The 23913-nt window shown below is 42.0% G+C and overlaps 1 protein-coding gene across 1 annotated transcript; it reads left to right on the forward strand.

The window, feature by feature from the left end:
* Window positions 1-15457: 15457 nt before the first annotated feature.
* Window positions 15458-21297, forward strand: metrn (meteorin, glial cell differentiation regulator). The gene is made up of 4 exons (XM_023411382.2): window positions 15458-15988; window positions 16700-17133; window positions 18595-18654; window positions 19373-21297. The coding sequence occupies exons 1-4, from the start codon at window positions 15882-15884 to the stop codon at window positions 19684-19686; spliced, it is 915 nt and encodes a 304-aa protein (XP_023267150.1). The 5' UTR covers window positions 15458-15881; the 3' UTR covers window positions 19687-21297.
* Window positions 21298-23913: the final 2616 nt, after the last annotated feature.

The following is a 23913-nucleotide window of genomic DNA, read 5'->3' on the forward strand; positions in this document are numbered from 1 at the left end:
ACCTCAAAACTGACACTAGTGCAAGCCTTCACTGAAAAGAAAGCCTGACTAGATAGATAGATAGATAGATAGATAGATAGATAGATAGATAGATAGATAGATAGATAGATAGATAGATAGATAGATAGATAGATAGATAGATAGATAGATAGATAGATAGACTTTTTGAGAAATTAGTTGAAGCACTAGGACAATAAGCATCAAATAAAACCCCGAAACTAGAGATTTTTCTCCCTGTGATCAACTGAAATTGTTAGTCCTGCAAACTAAGGATAGTGAAGGTATGTGCCAAAGTATTGTAAATATTTTCTATGTCACTGATAACATTTTTGGGCCGATACTTAAGGACAATGATATGTTCATCAGTAGCAGGCTTGTTCAGAGAAACATCTGATTATGATTTAGAATTTAGTTTATATTATCAGGGCCATGCCACCCACAGAGAGATTCCGCCCCACACACACAGATCCATAGATGACCCCAGCCCCCTTTAATAATAAAATTCAGGTTTAACCATGGAGGAATTAGCAAGGCTGTGACAGTGGACAGGGTCACTTTCATCCCAGCCTGTTGGGGCTCTGCATAGGCTTCGCTCAGAGTTCAGTGTGTGAAGATTAGGGGACATCCCCTGAGCAAACACACTGATAAATGTGTGAAGGGGGCCGCTGAGCTGCAGACCCACCAGCGCTGTGTGTCCCCAGCTGTGTTTACCTATCTCCACCAGTCTGGTCCCCTGATCCCCCCTAGAACACCCACCTACCCAACTAGCCCCCAATCTCATCCCTGTAAAAGTGGGGTTTTAGACCAGAGACACAAACTGATGAGGACAAACACACTAATGCTGCAGGTTTAGATTAAAAGTTTCTACCAAGCGCTTATTAAATGCACCTTTTTGCCTTTAAAACTTTAAGGGCGGATCATCATTTAGAAATAAATAAATAGTTCTGCTAATTAATTTATAATTATAATTCCATATTTTGCATTATCATTTTTGGACACATCATATAAGTTTGACTGACCCAAATCTATGACAGACATTTCAGTCAAGGTGCTATCTGATGTAGTCTACATAATTTTTCATTATAGATATGAGTAACGTTTAGGTGTGCTCAGTATGTGCCAGAAACTTCTTTTCTTTACCTTACTGATTTCTGTGATTATTTCTGCAGTATTATCTTGTAGTTACTCGTCTCTGAGAAAAAACAAACAAACATGAAAACGTGGCTTCCACATAATTCCAGTGCGTCTCCCTGCCATAAAAACTGGTATAAAGAATACAAATTTCTACAAAACAAAAAAGGCTATTGTGTGAAGAAACCAGAAGTGGGAGTAATTGGAGGGATTATGTAATTGTTTGCAGAGGGCTGGAAACAGAATAGAAACATACACTCCACATTGTGATGGTTCATCTGGATGCTGTTTGAAGAACTCATTGCTTACATTTAAACTGCCTCTCCCTCTCTCACCAGCTCTCCGCCCACTCCTCGTGTCCAATATCCCAACCGTCATCCTCCGCCAACCCCCCATCAAACCAAACTGCTGCCCACTGCACCAGCTGGCTGAGTTTCCAGTCACCTTGGCAACAAGACCAGGAAGTTGCCCGGCTCCTCTGGCACAGCTGAAAAGCTGCCACTTCCTGATTGATTCTGGTCTTTCTTTCTGCCTGTGTAGTCGCTTTCCCATTTGGCAGTGGTCTCCGCTATTCAGCGCCAAAGTCCCTGAAAAGAGAAAAAGGGTGAACACACTCTCCTAAGCGTTAAGGGAAACCTCAGGTTCAAATGGGTAAAACAAAAGCAGTATTTATCCACAATGGTGGCCCTTTGTTTGGTGGGTTTGCTCATTTTGAGAAGGGGGAAGGCTCATGGACTTATTGCAGTTTGTTCAAGTGGCTCTGAATGCAACATGTACAAAAAAGTAAAAAAAAAAATAAAAAAAAAAGATCCCACTGTTTTAACTGACAGAAGATGGAGATGGAGGCGAAAAGGAGGTATAAATCAGTAAAGCCGGCGTGTATTAGTTTAAAAATGTTTCCAAATAATTAGTTTTACAAATACTTCTACACCCAATTCACACACAAAGACATATACGTCTACCTACACACTCTGTACTTAACCCTCACACTGAGACACCAAAGAAACCTGCACACAAATGCACACACATGCCCAGCTGCCAGCCACGATTTTACCACTTTACATTCACCTGCTCACAGCTTCAATGTACTCTTGTGCCAGAACACAGACACAAACTGAAATGTCCACCAAGTATTCAAAGCTGCTGTCTGATACAAGGTGGATCCACTTGCAGAGCTTTTTTTTCTTTTCTTTTACCAGTTTTTAAGACTTTTTCAGACAAATATCCACCACAAAGAATTTCTTTCCACTTAGCTGTTGCTGAACATTTTCTAACCACAAATGACTGTTGATAATTGCTGCTGAGTTTTATTGTCTTGCCAGAAACCAATTTGCTATATCTGAGTGGAACTGAAAGTGCACTAAGTCAGGCATTTCTTTCCTTTTCTAGCTGTTTACTCATTGCAAACTGCCCTTTAGATATCTATTCTATAAATAAAGATAAATATTGTGATATCACTAGTTGTGAACGGAAGCTGCATCTGCTGCACCACTCAACACTTTCTGGTTACGTCTGAAAATTCAGCAGAGCTGTTTATCTTTGTTCTGTCAGTTGTGGTTGCAGTTGTTTAGTAACCATTTATAATGAACAACCGACTGGGTTAATGTGCTTTTATGTGCACATGCCTTTACTCTGAACCACCAGGTTGCTGAAAGGGACTTCTAAGTTAAGAGTTAAATTAGGGATATCCTGATGCTAACCTAAAGGCAAGTAAGAGAAAGGCCTGAGATACCCAAGAGGTCAAAGGTCATCCAGACACCTCTGCAGCACTGATTAAGCTTCCTGACAAAAAAGGGGGGTGGGGGGGTCGAATGACTCATCTTACCTCTTTAAAAGATGCATCCGTGTCATTTATTCAGACGTGGCACATACACACAAACAGGGAGCCAACAAAATGGGGTTAAGGAGAGTTGATTCTCGGGTGCTCACATTTCAAAATGCAAGTAAACAAAATCCTGTGCAAAGGGTCACAGGATTTGAGGAGATATTGTGATCACCAACAATTTAAATCACAAAAATGTGCATTAAGCCACTTTATACAGTGGATAGATTTTAACTTTTTCTCAGACTGGATGCATATGACACAACATCCTCAGTGTCTTTCTCAACGTCTGTTGATTTGAGACCAAAGAAAGCTTGAGTAAACCAAAATCAAAGAGTTTGTTTTTGAAACTTGCAGTGTTAGTCCAAAAATCTTTACACCCTGGGGGGTTAACAGCACTCTGGCTGAGACATCCCCCACTTCTCAAAACACACACACACACACACCACCATAGATTGATGTGTGACGGCTGGGGGTGGAGGTGGCTGCTGAGTAGCTTGTATAAGTGGAGGGGGAGAAGTTTTACAAAAGAGTTTTTGGAGGGAAAGCAAAACTCCTGCAGCTGACTAATTCATGGATGCGGAGGGAAACTCACCCTTCCCTCCCTCACCACTTAATCTCCATATATAAAATAAGGTTAACCATTAATATAACTGACAGCTTACTCCAGATGGAAACAATATTTGTTTACTGATGGTTATTAATTGCAGGCTGCAAAAGACAAGACTGAGTTTTTTTTATAATTGTAATGAGCTTTGTTTTAGTTGAATCTCATCACATTATCAATTCAAAAGCAATTGTTCTGGTAAAGCTCATGCAGTTTACTAGTGATGACTGATCAGTGTGTTTTTCACTTAGAAAATCAATGGGGAGCTTCACAGGAGAGAAGTGAACCAGCAGGGGAACCAAGAAGTTACTTTCCCTCCCTGGATGTTGATGCCCCATCCCCCTGTCCTCACTGCTACTCCCCCAATAACTCCCCAAATGTCCCCTCAGGTCAAGCTCTCCGGGGTCACTAAACCCCACCCTGCCCTAAACCCCAGACACACCCACCCCAGCACAATCCAAAGGAGCTAAAGCAGACATAATGAGCTATGGGCTAATTGTGTTTGTGTGTGTGTGTGTGTGTGTGTGTGTGTGTGTGGGTGTGTGCGATCTTCCAGGGCTGAACAGGATAAGGCATTTGTTATATTTGACTGACTGAGTCCATTGCAGAAGATTTTCAGAGCAGTCAGAATATGAGCAGTGACACACACACACACACACACACACACACACACACACACACACACACCAATGATAAAAGCATTGCACTTCATACATGTATTTACATAATCCACACATATAGTCCATACATGGTACAGACCTACAAAGCACAGTTTGCACATTTTTCACCATTAACACATATTATTTTTACATTTTTTATCCCTTCAAAATAGTGTTTTTTCTTTGCCTTTAGAGTTTGAAAGCAGTTATTCAACAAAAAGTCACTGTCACACCACGCTCATTTTTCCACATTAAGTTTTGCAAGAGAGAATTTACAGCTTATACTAACTGACAGTTAGCAAGCTAGCTAGCTCTGGTAGCTTTTTTGAATGAAATGATAAACTGTACAATACTGAGAACAAAAGGTTGGATTTACAAGGGATCACCATTTTCTTTATATTTATTCACACATGAAAAGCAAAATGCAAAAATTGCACTGTGAGGTTTTTAGAATCAGGATATGTGCTAGGCCACGTGTTTTGTTCCAGCGTGGACACTTTTTAGGGCGCCAAATAGTGAATATATTTTACACTTGGAATTTAACAGTCAAATAAAATGTCACTGTGTCATTAGGGCTCTCTTTATCAAAGTAGTAACTGTGCTGTTTTGGACTAATATAGATATACTGGCATACTTAAAAGATGAACAGAGAAGATTCCTGTGTCTGGATGCTGTTAATCATTAGTTTTGGATGCGATCAATGTGAGACATGTTTAGTTTGGATGATTCACTTGATGATTCATCTGTTTATTCTCCCCCTCTGTTTTCAGTCATCGTCTTTGTTTTGTTAACCTATGATTCAGTAGGAATTATGACGATAGTGTGTTTTCTTGAACAGTTTTAACGCAAATCCCATTTGCATCAGTTCTTCATTAGTAGATACCGAGGTTGCCATTTATATAAAGCTTTGTCTGTCTCTCCTGCCTGAATAGATGAAATTCTTGTCCCTTTACTCTTCCCACAACAATCCAGCTATTTGTTGTCATGTAAAGTTGCTGAAAGCAGCTTGTCTTGATCCTAGAAGTGTGTAGTCGGCAGATCCCAAATTGGACGGTAATCAGATCAGTGTGAGGAGTTTGACAAATGACCAATGACAAGCACTGGACCCTGGAGGATGGGAGGGGTTGCCAGGGGTCAAGGCTGGGGGTCAGAGGTTGGCTTTTCAGAACCGCTCAATCGAAGGGCCATTAAATCCCATCTTTGTGTGATTTCTCAGTGAGGTGCAGCGGTTCCATCGGATGCCCCCGGTCTATAAGCTACATGCCCAGTTAAAGTTATATGTGCTGGGCTCCAGTGGTGATGGAATGAACAGGGTGGCGTGATACCTTCACCACTGGATCATATGAAATCAGTGGAATAGTTTGCCTCTTTGCCTGTTGCCTGTTTCTTTGTTGGAAATAGAATAACATTATTTTAAACAATTTTAGAAAAAGTCATACATTCTGCTGTGCAACACACCAGAATGAGGATGAGCTAAATCCTGAACCCTGTGCATATGCAGATTCCACTAAAGCTATTTGTTTGTCTACACCATCTCTCAGCGTTAAATCTACAGACAAAATATTTTCTAAATCCAACTATTCTCTTACAATTTTGTGAAAGTGTCTGCAGTGGAGCTTTCCGTCAGTAATATGAATGAGAAAGGCTTTGTTATCCTATTTTAAGGTTTTTTTTTTTTTTGTAACTCCCCAATGTGTGTTATCTCATGTGTAAAGTATGTCGTCTCTGGGGCGTCTTGTCTCTAGCTTTGTTTTCCTACGCCTGCCGTCCAAATTTCCATCACAAACATCTCACCCTGAGTGACCCCTTGCTTTCTGTCTGTGAAGAGGCCCTGATTAGCCTGCATACATGTGCAGATAGGCCCAAAATCTTTGAGCTGGGACTATGTATGAATGTGTGTTTTCGTGTGTGTGTGTGTGTGTGTGTGTGTGTGTGCGTGTGTGTGCGTGTGTACGTGGCATAGAGAGGAAAAGTATACGCGCTCATGCATATGTGTGCATGCATGAATGTGTTGGCGATTCAGGTCTATACTCCATGCTCTAGTTATTCACCGAGTTCCCTTTTACTTTGGTTTCTCACTCGTCTGCACTTCTCTGCAGGACGACACAGTTCACTGCAGAAAGAAACAACCTCTATTGAAGAGTCGCTCAGTCAGAGGACAGGCTCTGTTTTGTCATTCCTCTTCTTTCCCCTCTATCAGCTTCCTCTGTTCATCAGTCTTGGGTCAGATGAAGCAAATAAAAACCAAACAACCACATGGAGCTGTGAGATAAATATTTATTGCCTCTGCTTTGCTTTTCAGAATTCATCAAAGCGTAAAAGCAGGAGCTAATGGCCACTTCCACAATGATAAGTCCTGTTTAAAACAAAATGATTAAAAATAAATACCGCTAAATGTTCATTAATTCCACTGAGTAATATGAAAAAAACATATCAGCGTTGCTTCATTAAAAAAAAACTAATAGAAAACAATGGTAAATCGAACAAACAGCCACCTGTTGTGTACATTCAAATACACCTGTTATCATGAGAACATCCAGCCTTGTACTCCACTATACCCCAAGGGATAGGTGATATGATACCCCTGAAGTAAGAGGTGAGTGTGTGTGTGTGTGTGTGTGTGTCAGAGAAGCTGGGGGTTGGGATTTACTCAATGATGGAGCCAGGGAGACAGCAAATTTTGGCGGTCCCCTCAAGGGTTTTCCCCCCAACAAAGGCTACCTCATTTGCAACAGATGCATACATTCTCAAAAGACAGGTTCCACTGATGAGCTGGAGGACACTGAAGTGCAGGTGCTGAGGAGAGCAAAGGGGTCGTGTGCAATGGCATTTTTTTTTAAAAACTGATCAAAAGGGGCTCAGGGACGAGCTACAGGTCACCAAAGAATCTGAATGGAGTTGATGAAAGATGGTGGGAGATAAAAGACGCTTTGGATTCAGATTTGGTGCGCAATTATGGTCCCACTGAGTCTCTATTCAGAGAGTTTAATTGTCATCTGGGGGCTGAGATGTAAAGATGCTTGGATTACTGCTAAGGCTGGAAAAATGATCATTAAATCACTTTCTTAGTATTCCTGTAGAATTACTGCCATGTGATGCTTTAATCCTGTGAATTTTACCCTCATATCGTCTCGTCTTACCTCTTATCCTTTGGTGTTTTCATTTTATACAATTTTATGACCAAGCTGTAACATTTCATCACTTAAATGAAAACTGTTGCAAGTGGCGGTTCTTGTCGCAGTTGTACTTGGAAAAGTAAAAAGCATTGACTTTAGATCATTAGTTTCAATGGTTTATGAAGCTAAAGCTCAGCTCCATCTTTGGTTACAAACTTCACAGCATCCAGCTTTGAAACTGTAACACATTATTAACTTCATCACCTGAAACTTAATACCTCGAGGCAATGTCTACTGTAATTCCGACCACCGGCCGGATTTCATATCTCCACTGTAACAGCTGAGATTCAGCACCTGTTAAGCTCTTTATCATTTCTATGATATGATGTGAAATGCGATATGAGAAAATGTAATCTCATCAGACTCATTATTCTGCTGAGTGAGCAGGAGGGAGGAGGCTTCAAGGATGAACAGGGAGTTTTTTGTGCATGGGGAGATAGCCGAGGGGGTCCGAGTATTGGCATGTGTCTATTGTGTGAGTGGGTCATTGTAAAGGGGGGGGGGGGGGGTTTAAAGTTTAAAGTCTGTGTGAGTGTGATTGTGTATGTGTGTAGGCAGGCTAATTATATTCTGCACAGCCAAGGATGGCCTAGGCTGACCAAACTCAATTCACTGAGCAGGACACCGTGCAGGGAAGGAGGAGGAGGAGGAGGAGGAGGAGGGGGAGGAGGAGGGGGAGGAGATCGAGTGCAGTCACGCAGCAAAAGAAAAAACTGACCATCCATCCTTTTTGTTTTTTACTTGGTAACACTTTCTGCATGTTAGTTTTTAAAGAAAGACAAGCAAGAGAGGTTCAAGGTATAAGTTATATAGGATTTTTGATACATTCTAATACAATTGAATATCACATCGAATCACATCATAATGAAGTGTTTTTAATGTAATGGAAACATCTGTGACCGTGGAATTACAAGGACTCATCAGGTTATTTGTCTGTAATGTGTTAGCGTACCCCGCTTCTCGCCCGAAAAGATGCTGGGATAGGCTCCAGCCCCCCTGCGACCCTACTAGAGGATAAGCGGAAGAAAATGGATGGATGGATGGAGTTCAACATTTTCACAAATGCACTTATTTGCCTTTGTGCCGATGTTTAGATAAGAATATTAATATGACTCAGCTGGCACCAGCAGCTGTTCTTAACACCAAGACTGTTAAACCTCAACTTTTTACACTTTTAACGGATCAAAAAAACAAGATATAAAATGTTAACATGCTACCGGTTTCCCCTCTTTCAAATTTATGGTACATGCTGCTAGCTGAAGGGTTAATTTACCTCCCTGAAATAAGGCTAATATTCATATTTAAAATAGTTTTTTCCAAAATGTCAATTCTTGTCTGTTATTTTTTAAAACAAAAGGCCCCATCCTCTCAATGGAGGCTGAAAATGTTAATGTTGCAGTATGACACATTTTCAAGATCTGAGTTACTTTTAGTTCCCATGTTTGACAGCTATCCATCCTGTCTTCAGTGTAACTGATGTACTCAACATGGCACAGATGTGGACATTGAGTAAATATCAGCTTATGCTTTAAAATCTAATAAAAGTTTGACTTTTATTTGAATTGAAATGAGAGGTCTATCACAACGACTTTAAGAACATGGACTCGTCTTGGCCGCCAGAATTATGCATCTGCCAAGACCGCCAAAATATAGTCCCTTTGTATTCGCTCCCATTGTATCCAAATAGGGGTATTTAAATGTGGATGTGGTCAAGAGCGACAACATCTGTCTTTCCTGTGGACATATGTAAAACACTATACCTATTGTCAATTTTGGAGGGATCCTGCTTCTTGTTAAGTTTCCCTCCAAATTGATTCAGCCAATTAGAGACAGTGTGGGGGTGGGAGAGCAGCAACCAAGACAGACAGCGGAGAACCTCTGTCTGACCCCCAGCTGGGCTCCAACAACACTGTCTATCAAACTCACCAGGCCCAGGGCATCATTATAGCACCGCTGGGCTGCTGATAACAATTCTCTCATCTAGATTACAAATAGTGGGATAGGGAGATGCAGCTAATTGCAGCTAATGAGTGTCATAAATGTGGAGTGAAAGGGGCTGGAGATGCTGTCTTCTAAAGGGAAATGACTAAAGTGGGTTTCCCTCCAAAAACAAGACAGACCAAACCATTTACAGACCAAATCTCGCACACATTTCCACACTCTAATGAGGGAATACAGCATTTATAAAGGAGCATAACACATGCCTGCTTCAATCTGGCTACAATCAAAAACTGTGGTGCTGACTGCAGATGCTTTGTAGTCTAAATTTACCCTTAAACCTCGTGTACCACAGGACACTTCCTGTGCATTCTGCGGTGATCGGATGTGTTTTCATCTCTGTCTGCTGCTCGCAATCAAGCACTGACAGTAAAAAATCAAATCCTCTGACTTAGCAGTGGCAACGTTGTGTGAAGAACCACTTTAAAAGAGACCGGCCTGTTTACCCTTGAGCTAAACTATTCCCTTGTGTGCTTTTGAACATTGAGGAATGTGAGAATCAATGCAAAGGACATCAAGGTTGGCTGCACTATTGACACTGTCCCTGTGTAAAGTCAGTCTCAGTTCAATGACACCATCATTATCTTCTTACACTGAGATAAGAGATTGGATCTAACTGCTTTGTCAAGATAGGAATACAGTAATCATCAGGCTTCTACACGTTGAGAGGGAAACAATTCAGAAGAGCTGTGAGGTTCGTAAACAGTAGAAATGAATTTTGACATAAAATAAGTGAATAAAGGAGAGCGATAAAAGCTCAAGGGGAATCTGAATGATTGAAGATGTATATGGGGAAGTCAGTTGGCAGAGAGACTGCAATGTGGAATACTGGCATCTCAAGCTCTTTGCTGTCTTAATCAGCATTTCAGGATGCATTACTAAACATTTTCAGGGTTGAATCAGACCAGTGTTTGGCCCCGAATACACAAATGGTTGTAGAAGAAGTACTTCAATCACCTAGTGCAAAAACACTCAATTATAAGTAAAACCCCTGCACTGATCATCTTACTTAAGTAAAAGTACAGAGGTATACTTAAAATATCAAAAGAAAAAGTACTCATGATGCAGAAAACTGGCTCCTTCAGGTGTTATATGATTATATATTACATTAATGGTTGTCACAACTGATGCATTAAGGTGTAATTTTGTGTACTACTTTATGTACTGTTGGATAGTTTAACACAGTGCATTTTATAAGCTGAGAGTATCTGCAAAGTTACTCATGACTATTGCTGAAAAATGTTTTACTAGTAATTATTTCCCTGTGAAACATGGTGGTGGTACTTTAGTTAAAGTGGCAATCTTGAAGACTTTAATTTAAGTAAGTGTCTTTTAAGTCACCATCTATCGCCGCAGTTTTATGAACTAGGAGTCTCGTATGACAAATCACAAGGAACAGGAATTACTAACACAAAGTAAGTGACATTAGTTAGTGACAAGTGTGATTCAATAAAATCAAATAGTATATATAATATAGGCTATAATAATGTTTTGTTAAATAACAAAATGTCTATCTAACATAGAGGCCTAACATGTATACGTATTATAAAGGAAAAGGGCTGAAAAAAAAGATGGAGTTTAAAACTTCAGTCATGAAGGCACAAGGGCACCTGCAGCCTCTTCCCTCCATTTTGCTAATGAACAGTCCCTAAGGGACCCAGCTGTGACCTCTGACCCCAGATACTATAATTAGGTTATATTTGGAGCTGCTGAATGCAAAAAAAAAAAGTGGAACGCCATAAAGAAGATTTAAATGAACATCTTCAAAGCACTTAAAATAAATGAAATTGTCAGAAAGTACTTTGAAGAGCCACAAACACAAATGACAGTGATGTATGAGATAAAACAACTATGATAAACTAAAACAAGACCGTGTGTGCATGCCAGTGAGACTGTGAGCTGTAAGAGAGAGAGGCAGAAAAAGTATGCGAGATTACTGCAAAACATGTGTAAACTGAGACTTGACCCCGGCGGCCACAAATAAATCTCCTGTGATTTGTGTCATTCCCGACTTGATCATGAGATTATTCATCTCAGTATAACAACTCATAGGAAACATCTTCATGCAAAATTTATGTGCGATCCCGATGGAGAAGATTAAAGCATGCGAGGGCCGTATGAGAGTATTGTGACAGTGCAGCTAAGTGATCTATTACATGTTTAGAAAAGCATTAGAGAGCATTCTCAGGGTGTCTCTGCGCGTTTCCAGCTGCGTTTGCTATCAACCCTCTCTGACTGTTTATCTGGTGTAGGGCCCTCTTGTATTCAGTTTCCCACTGGGCTTTACACTAACACACACACACACACACACACACACACACACACACACACACACACACACACACACACAGTCACACACACAAACTACACAAACTGAGATGAGAGGCACAAAGAAGAAATTTACTGTCATACAAACAAACACATACACAATCAGGATCCTGAGAAAGTGCAATGAGAGAGCAGGTGTCAGTTTTCACATGGGGCTCTCATGGGGGCTCGCAGGGTAAATATCAGCATGAGTTTTTCCGAGCTCCGAGCGTTGGTTCTTCTCACAGCCTCTCGTCGCCATTCGACCAGGAGCCCCTTCACCTGCATGGGGAGGTGGGAAAGTGTCGACCTCACTGCTCTCACTGGCTCATCACAACACAAAACTACAACAGAGTGAGGGAGTAGTTCAGATAGCCTTTTCCCTATAAACACATACACAACCATACAAAGGAAGGAAAGACTGGTTGCACATTCATTTTACATCCAACGCTCTCTGGACCTTGCAGCTACACTGTAATTCCAGATATTGTTAGTTAAAAAATGTAAAGGAATAATAGCCATAATGGAAACAAAATCCACATGTCTTTAGTACATGTTGTACTTTTATTTTTCAAGTGTGCGTTGAAGAATGTGATTTTCAGTAAATGTACCCTGGCATTCAGGATATCAAGGTTTTTCTCGTCTCGCCTTAAAATAATTCTACAGGCAATTGGACTGCGTGATCCTGATTCCACAGACACTTTAACAGTGTTTCCCATGACTGACCCGGCAGAAACATAAGACACAGCACAATCCTGGGGCGGGAAGGGCATATTTTCTGCTACCCTGAACATGGGCTGATTATCAGAGTATCCCGTCAAGGTCTTAGATCTCATTACCAGCAGATAGATGACACTGTGCAGGAAAACAAACAGCAGCAATGTCAGATCAGCCGGATTAGCACCGAGGTGCCATGGGAAGCTGCTGAAAAGTCTGGGAACGAGGGCATCTCAACTTCTCAACTGCGGTCAGGTCGTCCTCTGGTGTGTCAGCTGGGGCATTTTAGGTAGACATGCAACTGCTGCACCGAATTTGTTTGAATTATACAGAATTTCTAAACCCAGTCAGCCTATTTCATACAGCACATCTAAAGGTTGTGTTAAGTCCTTTTTAGCAAAGTGTGACGTTCAGTGACTCTTCGAGTCTACTGCAGAATTAGAAGTCTTTAAATGTCAGCCATGTTGGACTTATGTTGCATCACAGAGACAAAACATGTGAAATTCTTATGTTATCATGTATTAATGACACAACCTGCCTCTTTATTTCTGAAAAGGCGAGAAGAGGCAGCGAGAGAAAGTTACACACAACGTCAAGGTCCCATAAACACCAGTAACACCACACTGCCACTACATCCTCTCTGTGTTTGCACACGCCCACACACATAGAGGGATACAGTATACCAAATAAATAGACACAGCACTAACACATGTGTGCAAACTCTCGTATGCGTACAGCAGCACCATTTGAAGACGCTCTCATTGGCGGGCCGGTGAGAACACAGAGGACAAGCAGAGGCCACAACATGGCGGGAATCTGGTTCAGCGGTTAAAGTATGGGGACAAACAGACCGTCTTTCATCAGTCAAAGATGGTGATGCAGAAGAGCAACAAGTAGGTCTGATGATTCAAACACTCACACTGACCTTTAACAGTAAGACTGATTGAATGGAGGTCTGCACGCTGATTCAGATCAAAGCTCCTCTGACACTAACTAGTCATTCCACATAAAAATTAATTGTATCTTTGATTAATAGATAAAATGCTTTTATTACACATAAATCATGGAGAGGGCAAAACTTCTAATAAAACGACATGTATAAATGGATAAGCCAGAATCTAACTTCAATGATTTTTTCTACTTCACATTTGCAGCACAAATACAAGAGTGGATCTTCTCAACTAACTCCACGAGAAAAAGCCAGTAAGTGCATTTGCAAAAATGTCTTCTTTTAATTCACTCAGTGCACCATTCTGGTTACAATAATGCATTCACTTTGGAATGACACAGTCACATGCACTGACATAACTCTGTGTATGACTTAATTCATGTTTAATAAATGTAATTTTCACATACATTTTTTGTTTACCTCTCCATTCCCTACTCCATCACTTTTTTGAGGGATGAAAACTCCCAGTTAAAAAGTGAGAATAACCACATCAAATAAGTTTAGTCTCACTGTGTTTGAACTGTAAGATCTATACAGCCACATGAAAGCATTGAACATGATCCAGGCTGCAGAAGACTGTAGTTTGGGTCATACCAGGGTCACGCTGAGTGTGTGCTATTGTTTTAGTGGACACGCGTATGAATACATACTCACTGATGGCTTTGACAAAGTGTGTAAATTTGACTGTCCGTGTCTGACTTCACTGTGCACACGTGGAAGCTGTGACATATTTCTGAAGTCCATAGCTAAGTTTAGGCACTAATGTATTCATTTTTCTTTGACTGGGTTGCACAGCCACCCCTTTCCACCCGTCGCTCTACGCTTTAAACTCTGCTGCTTTGGAATGGCCTGCAGAAAACAAAGCTCTGTCCTGCTGCAGACAATAAAGCAGCTGGATTTCTGCACATGTGCCATTGTGTTGGTCTGAGGCCTTGTCATAACTCCATCGGAGGGGCCTAGACTTTCATCACACACACACACACACACACACACACACACACACACACACACACACACACACACACACACACACACGTACACTGAAAGTCACTGGCTCAGGGAGATGCATGGCAGTGTTAGCACAAAAGAATATTTGATTTGGTTATAAATACCACAACATGAAAGAGAAGCTCAGCGGGGTAAAGGGCAGAGGGCACGACAACCAGAGGAGGCGTCGTCACCATCATATATGATGGGTCTGACAATCAGGTTAGCATTATTGAACTGTGACTAGGGCTTTATGTCTCTCCTTTTTCTGACTTGATTTGATTTATCCTTTATTTACTTCAAGTCTCGTGAACATTAATATGCTAATAAGAAGCTTTTGAAATGATTGGTGTTGTTAAAAATAGTATGTTGCAGAATGAAGCCGGTGTAAAGTAGCCTACTGACCAAATCCATGAAAAGTTTTATCATTTATTATTATTATGTGATTTGGGATGTTTAAAAAAAAGAACCACAGTTAATTATAATTATGAAGTAGGATTTCCTTTGTGTTTAAATCTAACAACCAGAAAGTGGGTATGAAAGAAAAAAAAAAGATACCTGCTATAAAACCCAGCAACACAAAGAAGCAAACATAATTTTAATTGGCTTATTTAAAGTCCCCCTCCACTAAAAGAAACGTCCTTTGCTCATTGTTAGCACAGTTGAATATTTGGCCCTGACAGAAATGAGACATGTGAAAAGTTAGACACTAGAAAGCAGATTTCACATTCTTTTGCTGAAGGGGGGCCATGTTTCTCACCTTAGATTTGCGTTTAAGACGTGCATGTACGAGTACTTTGTGACATCACCACCAGTTTGGAAACCAATGCCCGTCCAATACCATCTACTCACACAAGCGTATTGTGGAAAGCTGAAGCCTCCAGTGAAAATACACTGACAATGGACATCTAGTGTTTTAGCAGTTAAACATTTGAAATGAACACTATTTGCATATTTTAAATGAGGGAGATGATAAGATTTAATTAAAGGTTAGTTAATTTTTTGGTGGACAAAAATATATTAGATACAAATTACAATTCAGGCAGAGTATTTTTTTTTTATATATCTAAATATGTGTCTGAGGGGGTTGGGGGGGTCCTTTAAACTCACATTTTAAATTACGTTAATTAGTCATTTCTAAGCAGACAGCTTCATCACAATAGTGAATTGTATCTTGGTTTATCTTTGCATACTGTTACTCATTCTGCAGGTCAGACGTCCCTCCCCCCCTCGCGCTGTGTGAGTGGTTTAAAGTTTCTCTTGCAGCACTCTGATTGGTCCGTGAAGTTTTTCTGAGGGGGAATAACTTCACAGCTCTGCGCTCCCTGACGCACAGCAGCCCGGGGAGTTGAAGGCAGAGCTGTGAGAGTTTAGTAGTATTCTCTTATCTTACACGTCAGGGTAAGAGGATGCAAAATCATGGAGATTATCAGAGATAGAATAATAGTTGTTTTATAAAGATTTAGGACATCGCAGGTTTGGAATAATCTTTTTCTGACTTTTTTTTTTAAACTTTGCACCACTGAAAATGTCTGCTTTGGGGGTTTGGATTAACGCAGTTTGGATTTTACTTTTTGCCATTTTTGATGTGGCTCTTTCAAACTACTCCGAGGACCAGTGCAGCTGGAGAGGCAGGCAAGTGTTTCTAATTGTATCTCTGCTGTTTCTTCATTTGGCTGAATGAAAAGATGATTTTAAAAATGCCACTGAGAGATGCTACAGGTGGCACTGTATTTTTTATTTGCTTGTTTGGTGTCAGAGTGAGCGGTAAAGGACAATGCTGGTTTGAATGCATCACGTTGAAACTTGCCATTAGGGCGTAATTAAAATGTTTCTAGAGCTCTGCAGCGATAGCGCCTCCGGGCTGTCTGCAGGAGGCACAGAGGGTCCAGACAGACAGGAGACTGGAGGATTAATTCCGATACTTGCAGGAAACACGCATTGTGCATGCAGTTGTTGAAGTGCAGCTTCATCACAGCTATGTATTTTAAAATACATGCAGAGAATGAATGCATTTTCATAAAATTGGACCCTACAGATTATGTGAAGGGCCCCTGCTTCCACACAGCTGCCAGTAGGCGGCGCCTTCTCTGAATATGTCTTGATAGGTTCTATAGAAGCTGGAGTTTTCATTATTTTATTAAGTCATTTTGTATTTATACTAAATGCTTATTATAATTTTGGTTCAAGTTGCCTGTTTGCAGGGCTCACATTCAGTCAGTCCATCCTGCAGTGAGTCAGTACACTTCAGGGAAGTATCCACTGATGATGATGTTAGGGACTCTGGATAAATGATGGTGAAACCTTTACTCAGCTTCCTTTCCCTCTCTTCTTTCCTTCTCACAGTGGTTTGTCCCAGCAGCAGGGCAGCGTGGAGCAGATCTCCCTCCACTGCTCAGAGGGCACTCTAGACTGGCTGTACCCCAAAGGAGCCCTGCGCCTCACCCTCTCACCCCGCCTGCCCTCTGTGGCAGTGGGGCCCGGCGGCAGCAGCTCAGGCCTCATCACAGCCTGCGTCAAGCCTTCGGAGCAGTTCCATGGAGCCCAGCTCTACCTGGAGAGAGACGGTGTCCTGGAGCTGCTGGTAGGGGACCGCCTGGAGTCCTCTCCCCCGCCGAGGGTCCGGTGCTTCAGCCGCCTGCCTGGGGAGAGGGTGGCCCTGTTCCTGCAAGCTACACCTCACCAGGACATCAGCAGGAGGATCGCCTCCTTTCGCTACGAGCTGAGAGGGGACTGGACCGCTCGCCTGTCACTGGACTCCAACACCATCAGCAGTGAAGGTGAGCCAGTGAGGCACTAGTCAGCCAACTTAAGCTCAAATACACTTTGATTTATTTTCTTCTTTCTAGTTAATGAATTAACTAGAAAAGGGAAATACAGAAGTACTTTTTCTTCTCAAACTACATTCTTTCTTAAGTTGCCATGTGAACGTCTGAAAGTTCACCTTGTTTCTTTATGGATGTCAAAAACTGTGACTTCTTAGTCGCACAAAACTCTCATAAAAACTACCAAACTGTGGTCACAACCCTTTTTTTCCTCCTTACTGAAGAGTTTGGATGCAAGGTCTTACCCCACCAGTGACGATATTATACACCATAAAATTCTGCCTGTAGATGATTCATAATTCATAACAGGCCTCTGTGGGCTGGTTGGACTTTCCACGGCCCATGTAGAGTACAGAGAGGAGGAAGTGGCCAAACTTTCCCCAGAGGCGTGCTGGTTTGGAGTAGGAGACAGGGAGCTGTGGAGTGTGGAGGGGGGGGGGGGGGGGGGGGGGGGACAAAAGCACAGTATGTGGGGCTTTCTCCACAGTCCAGAGCCCTTTGAATGGGTGCCGCATGAGTATTCTGGGATTACTGCCGTCGCCTAGGCGACAGGGAGGCCTCTGCCCAGCTGAGATGCTCCCCTCTTTTGTTGAGCTGCCTCTCTGTGGGGAGACTTGTCTGTAGGAGTATACTCCCCCCTACATCTCTCTCTCTCTGTCCCACACACACACACACACACACACACACACACACTGATTAGGTTTGGAAGGGGGTTTGCTCTGGACTAGAGAGGAAGGAATCTCATTTATCAAGAGGTTTTCACTAAGGAGGAGAATGTGTGGGGTGGGCAAGGGGCCTCCAAAGAACCACAAGGAGAACTTTAAAAAATGCCAGGACTTTTTGTCTAGCCACAATTCAGTCAGACCAGACAGCTAGAGCTTTTCTGGTTTGGTTTTTGTCCTTTTTTTTTTTTTTTTTTTTTTTTTTTAAGAAAATTCGTCAGGCCTTAGGTGAAAGGGAGCACTGAATGTTCTGGGAAGTGGGATTGTGTTGCTTTAAAAATCTTTGAAGTCCTCCCCGACTCCCTTCCTTGGCCCCTGTCTAGGCTTTGATGAGGTGTGACTGTAGACACCCTAAAAGGCTTTAGGGGGGGAAGTTTCATTTGGCCTTTAAATCGTCTAGGGTGGACGAGCCTTGCACCTTAAAGCTCCACTGGTCCTCCTCTGCCAACTGTAAAAGTAGCAGCTGTCTGTTACAACTCAGCGGTTGGTCTCTCCTTTGTTGCTCGTCTTTGCACAGAGTTTCAGGTCGGGATTCACATCTGACATTCCTGTGCATGTGATCTGGAAATGCGGCCTTTGGTTTCCAGAGGCTCAGTATAAGTATTAACATATAGGTGTTTCCGAGCAGTTTAGAGAGTTTAGTAAGGTCACTAACCGATTCTCCCTCTCTTTTCTTTCTTTTTTCCCGCTCCAGATGCCTGCAGACCCTGCAACAACACAGAGATTCTGATGGCTGTTTGCACCAGTGACTTTGGTGAGTTACCTTTTTTCAACCCCTCCCCACCCTGCCTATGCAACATGTGAAAGACAGCAAAGAATGAAATCACTGAGAGTGCCCCCGCCTCAAATTCAGATAGGATTAACATATTAAACCAGACCACCAAATGGCAAGAAGTCCTTGCAGCAAAGCTACAGAAAGTAATGATTTCTACTCAGGATCGACAAATCGGTTGTGTCGAATTGGTTTAAAGGCAGAGCACCCCAGTGCCTGCAAATCCCCTCCTCTCAAAAGTGCAAAGGTTAAAGGTGAAACAGCAGCTCTCTGCATCCCCCAACACACACACACACACACACACACACACACACACACACACACACACACACACACACACACACAGAGGAACTCCTACTGGAGGCGCTGTAGTGGACTAATCCCAACATCACCCCCTTAGAGAAAGAGCAGTGGGCTAATCTGCAGGCGTCTGATTGAGTTGTAATGGGACTGAGAAAAAGTTCAGCCAGCAAAAAAAAGTCAGAGGGATTAGTGACCAAGCCTGGGCCTTCCAACGGCTTTACCATCAGTCGTTACCCCACACTGAACCACATCTCTAGCTGAAATAGGACACAGCAACATTTTCAAGATGATAAAAGCACAGTAAAGCATCTTATGTTAACATAAGTCAGAAGTGTGTTTTGTAAAATAACCATAGAAATGAACTAGAAATGAACCTGAATGTTCTGTTGATCCACAGTGGTGCGCGGTAACATCCGTTCAGTGGCGGAAGACGAGAACTTGCGGGCAGCAGTGATCAAGGTCAGCGCCACGCGGGTGTTTCGTCAGAAGTACGCCCTGTTCACCGGCAACAGTCGCCTGACCAGCAAGGGTGAGATCAGGACTCTGCTGCAGTGTGGCGTCAAACCGGGGCCAGGCAGCTTCCTTTTCACCGGTCGGGTCCACTTTGGGGAGGCCTGGTTGGGCTGCGCTCCCCGCTACAAGGACTTCCAGCGGGCGTACACTATAGCAAAAGCAGCCCAGCAAATACCCTGTGAACTGCCTGTAGACTGAGTTCAAACTCTGCAGCGGCTCGTCTATCGCACAGAATCAAGGTTGTACTCAAAGCCAGGCCAAACTCAGCCCTGCTCCATGTTTCGGAAAAAGCCACGATGCGCAACTGTCGGTCGATGTTGCCATGGCGCCACCGACGGGTACTCCCAAAGGACTGAGGAGTGAAATGGACTTTCCCAACACCATTTCAGTGCAATATGCACTCACCTGGTCCAAAAGACCTGGTGGAGTTGAGACATGAGAGACATGGTGGAAATAAAGATTAGAAGCATTTGGCATTGGACAGTTGTAGAAACAGTGATGCCATCATGCTGGTTCAGAGAAAATCTTTTGAAAAGCTTTCCATTCGGGATAAATTAAGTTAAGCCATTAATTCAGGCCTATTCAGAGTCATTGCTCAGAAACTCAGGAACATTTGTGAAAAGTTCTACAGAAAAGCTTCCTGCCTTTTAGCTGATGTCCTGGTGAGGCTACACTGAGGCTACCTTCTTTACCACAGTGTTTTTGTGCAGAAAATGTCTAACCATGGGACGGTGATTTTTTTGGTTACCCCTGTACTGGGGTCATCCTCAGTGTTACTATTACTAAGGAGATTATTAAAATAAAGGAAATATTAAAAATTATATATTTGCACTGATTAAGGAAAGGGAATGATCTGGAAAGTGTGATGCTGCAAGCACTGAAAACCAAAAAAAAAAAAAAAAGCAACTATATGTAGCATAGTGGAGCAAGTAAGAATTTAATATATGTACAGACAATGTGAGCACATACAGTAGTAACACGAAGCCAAGGCTACCTTTCACAGCTCCATATAGTGCTGAAAGCACTTTCACATTCTAGCCAACTCTGAGATTGTGTTTAGGGAAGGAGATGCAGACTCATTTTTTGTAAGATCATATGTTTCATTTCAATAGCAAGCAATATTTCTTTAAAATTGGATTGTATTTGACTTTAAGCAGAGTTATTTAAAATGATGTTGGTTGCAGGAGTCTTGCCAAAGCAGTTACAAGTTTAGTTGTTGTCATGTCATTCACTGCTCTCTCCGGATGTTGCTGTATATTGCTAGAAATTAAAACTAAGAAGCAATTTTTTTTTGGTTTGAAAGTAAAACAAGCCAGCTTTTTATTAAACATTCAACAACAGCCATTCATAACAGAAGTCTGGTGTTATCATGTACTAGAAAGATGAGTGTAAAGATGGAGATTTATAGAGAGAAAAATGTCAACATCCAACTTTTGGTGGAAAAATAAATGACTACACTGGACAAGGCTCGCTCTAAAGAAACAAAATATGCATTTAATGTATACAGTTCTGTTCTGTAAAGTGATGTCATATGTAATGTGCACTATATCAGCAAGGGGAAAGGGGTTCATACCAAATTACCATGATGTGCTGAAGTGGTATGTCTTAAATGCGTACACTGCCATTTTGCTGTTTTATTTTTCATGTGAATTTATGTGAATATCAATGTGAATGTAAATATGTTAATAAGAAATTTCTAGAAACAATGGCATGAAAAAGGCCTGTGGAAAAAAAAACAACAACTGTGTCTCAGTATTGTGGATTATTTTTATGTTTGTCTGTGTTATTAAAATATACTGTGAGAAAACACTCCTGATGTTTTGGCATGTATTTATTTTCTTCTCACTTATATTCACTTTGAACTGATTCTTTAAGGCTTTTTAATTCAACAGGATCATTTCATGCTCCATAAGCCTCTCACTCAGCACATAAAAATGTTTAAGCTACATTAGAGTATGTGGCTCCAAACGTTTCTACCATGGTAAACTTTTCTCAAACATAAGTCACTTCAAGTGCCCATGAATCAGATCCCTGAAAGCGCAGAACAAATGGCGTGCCGGAGAGAGCGAGAGGGCCTAAAAGGCAGAGAGATTTAGGGAGTGTTTAGGACCCTGAGGGCGTTTGGACGGGGAAGGAGGTAGAAAACAGTGGTTGGAATTCTGTTGTCCTCAGCCTCCCATTTTCAGGATTCAGGAAGCAATAAATTGCCATTAAGGGAGCGGCATGGCAGACTCAGCTGAGCTGAGGTGCCACACAGTCGCTCACTTTATCCTGACCACGTGTACACAAAGACACAATCAAACCAAATCTGTTTTCCACTCTGGTCCACCGTACCCCTTCAGCCTGGAGCTAAAGTTTAGACTTAATCTATATATCTGTTACCTGTCATGGCTGACTATGGTACATTTTCTGCTTCGAACAGATGAGGGTAGATAATAAACACCCATATCACTGGACCTATATGATAAATTCACCACCTGTTTCTCCTTCTTGCAAAATTCTGCATAAACTTTTACTGCACACACCTCTGTAAAATCTCAGATTTACTGCACGCAGTAAAAGAGCAGCTGGGGAATTTACATGGTGTTTAGGTTAAATGTAAAAGAATCACAAAAGCTCGACATGCCTACCATGGCTCGCCAGCTATCTCCCATAGAAACCCTGACACTGGTTTGCCACTGCATCGGTAGTTTGTGTGAGTGAACCTCCAACCTCCCCAGCTATTTACTGCCTCAGTGCTCCTTTAAAACATCCCGTAGCTGGGGGCCCCCGAGCTGCTCAACCCTGTACACACGGACAGTCCTCTGCCCCCCTCCCTTCCAGTCCATCTGAGGTTACTGCTGCAGGGCTGATAAAGCCAAAACAAAGAGCACTCAAATTATACTCCCTCAACTAATACATCATGTGACATTTTGACAAAGCTCAACTTCCTGCATTGTTGTCATTTCTTTGTGACCCCAGCATGAACCCCTAAAAACAGCAGTATGAATGTCAGTGTAGCAACAGTGACACAGTTTGGTTTAGCACTTGCTATTAAAGCCATTACAGTTAATTACACTGAGTACAATCCAGATAAAACAGAAAAAATATTTTAAATCAACTGTGTCAACAGAAGGTTTGATCAAGGTCCTGAAAACACTTTTCTGTGGTGGATTCGAACTTCTGATTATATTGCACACTGGTAATGAGGCGTGCGCTTGTTCAGCGCTGAGGGGATTTTCATTGGTTTTGCGGAACGCCAAAGACACAACAAACCCTCCTCCACCATCCACCCTGCTCCTCTCTTTATTATGTCCTGTTGTGCGGCTGAGGTGAGGTATGGACACAGCAAAGCGGGAAACACTCAGGAAAGTGGAAGCCAAAGCGATGGGAGAGTTGTTGGGTGTGGACTTCCGTCAGTCCCTGGGGGAGTTTGAGGGAAGTGGCCAGAGACAAAGCTCGAGAGATGAGAGGGGCAGACGGGGGCAAAGTGCTCCTGGACACTCCCTTGTAGTCCAGCACAACAACACCACACCTAGCACACAGGTCCTGTGCTTGTTATTCAACTATATAAAGATTCATAAATCAGACCTGCAAAATTAGACTTGTGTCCAAACTGATACAAGCCTATTAATATTCAAGTTCCTTGTTTTTCTATCAGCTTTTTATTCTGTTTGTTCTCAATTAGTCAAATCTGAAGAGTTTTTTTCCCGTTTGGGTGTCCACAGGAACATCCACTCATTTTCTTCAAAATACCCCCCTCGTGTTCATCCCTGTTCTACAGCCTGATCTCTCTCACAGCTTCTCACACTCATCCTTCACCTGGCTCTCTCTCTCTCTCTCTCTCACTGATTCATGGCTTCATCATCCAGTCTTTCCCACAGCATGGTCCACAGCTGCCGGGTTGTAGCGCTGTTGTGGAACCAAAACATTGGTTGCGATGCCCTGACATACACTTCTACATACACTCTGAATCTCAAATCTCTCGCCTTGTGCCAAAAGATACTTGAGGTTTCTGAATGACTGAATCTCTGCAGCTTTTCCACTGCTTTCCTTTTCCAGTGATTTCCCTCTCGTTGCTGAGTGGCAGATGAGAAAGAGGTTCGTGTTCGGTATTTGCTTTGACAGTTTACATTCCAACTGTTCCTCAAACACTTCAGGATGAGACATAACAATCCAAGGTTCCCATTAAAATACACAATTTCCATCTTTAAAGCCCTATTTATTAAAGATAACTTTAAAATTTAAAGGTAAATATGAGTGTCTCTGTTGATTTGGTGTACGTGCTTTTAACCCATAGTGTATGAGATTACGTAAAAAGCCACAGGGGGAAAGAGAATGTCACGGGGCTTCTGTGCAGCTTCTGCATGAACAATATTAGTAAGAAGTGATGGAGAAACAGCTGTGGGTTTGTTTCCACATAAACAAATGCTGGTAATCCAACCA

Source organism: Seriola lalandi, unplaced genomic scaffold (genome assembly GCF_002814215.2).
Source record: "Seriola lalandi dorsalis isolate HSWRI2012SDOR001 ecotype SW California unplaced genomic scaffold, Sedor1 jcf7180002054464, whole genome shotgun sequence".
Taxonomy (NCBI): Eukaryota; Metazoa; Chordata; class Actinopteri; order Carangiformes; family Carangidae; genus Seriola; species Seriola lalandi.

Excerpts from the sequence above, each read along its gene's own strand:
- metrn (XM_023411382.2), top strand. The coding sequence starts at position 15,882 with ATGTCTGCTTTGGGGGTTTGGATTAACGCAGTTTGGATTTTACTTTTT. Across the intron at positions 17,134-18,594 it reads CAACACCATCAGCAGTGAAG|ATGCCTGCAGACCCTGCAAC; the intron begins GTGAGCCAGTGA and ends TTCCCGCTCCAG. Across the intron at positions 18,655-19,372 it reads TGTTTGCACCAGTGACTTTG|TGGTGCGCGGTAACATCCGT; the intron begins GTGAGTTACCTT and ends GTTGATCCACAG.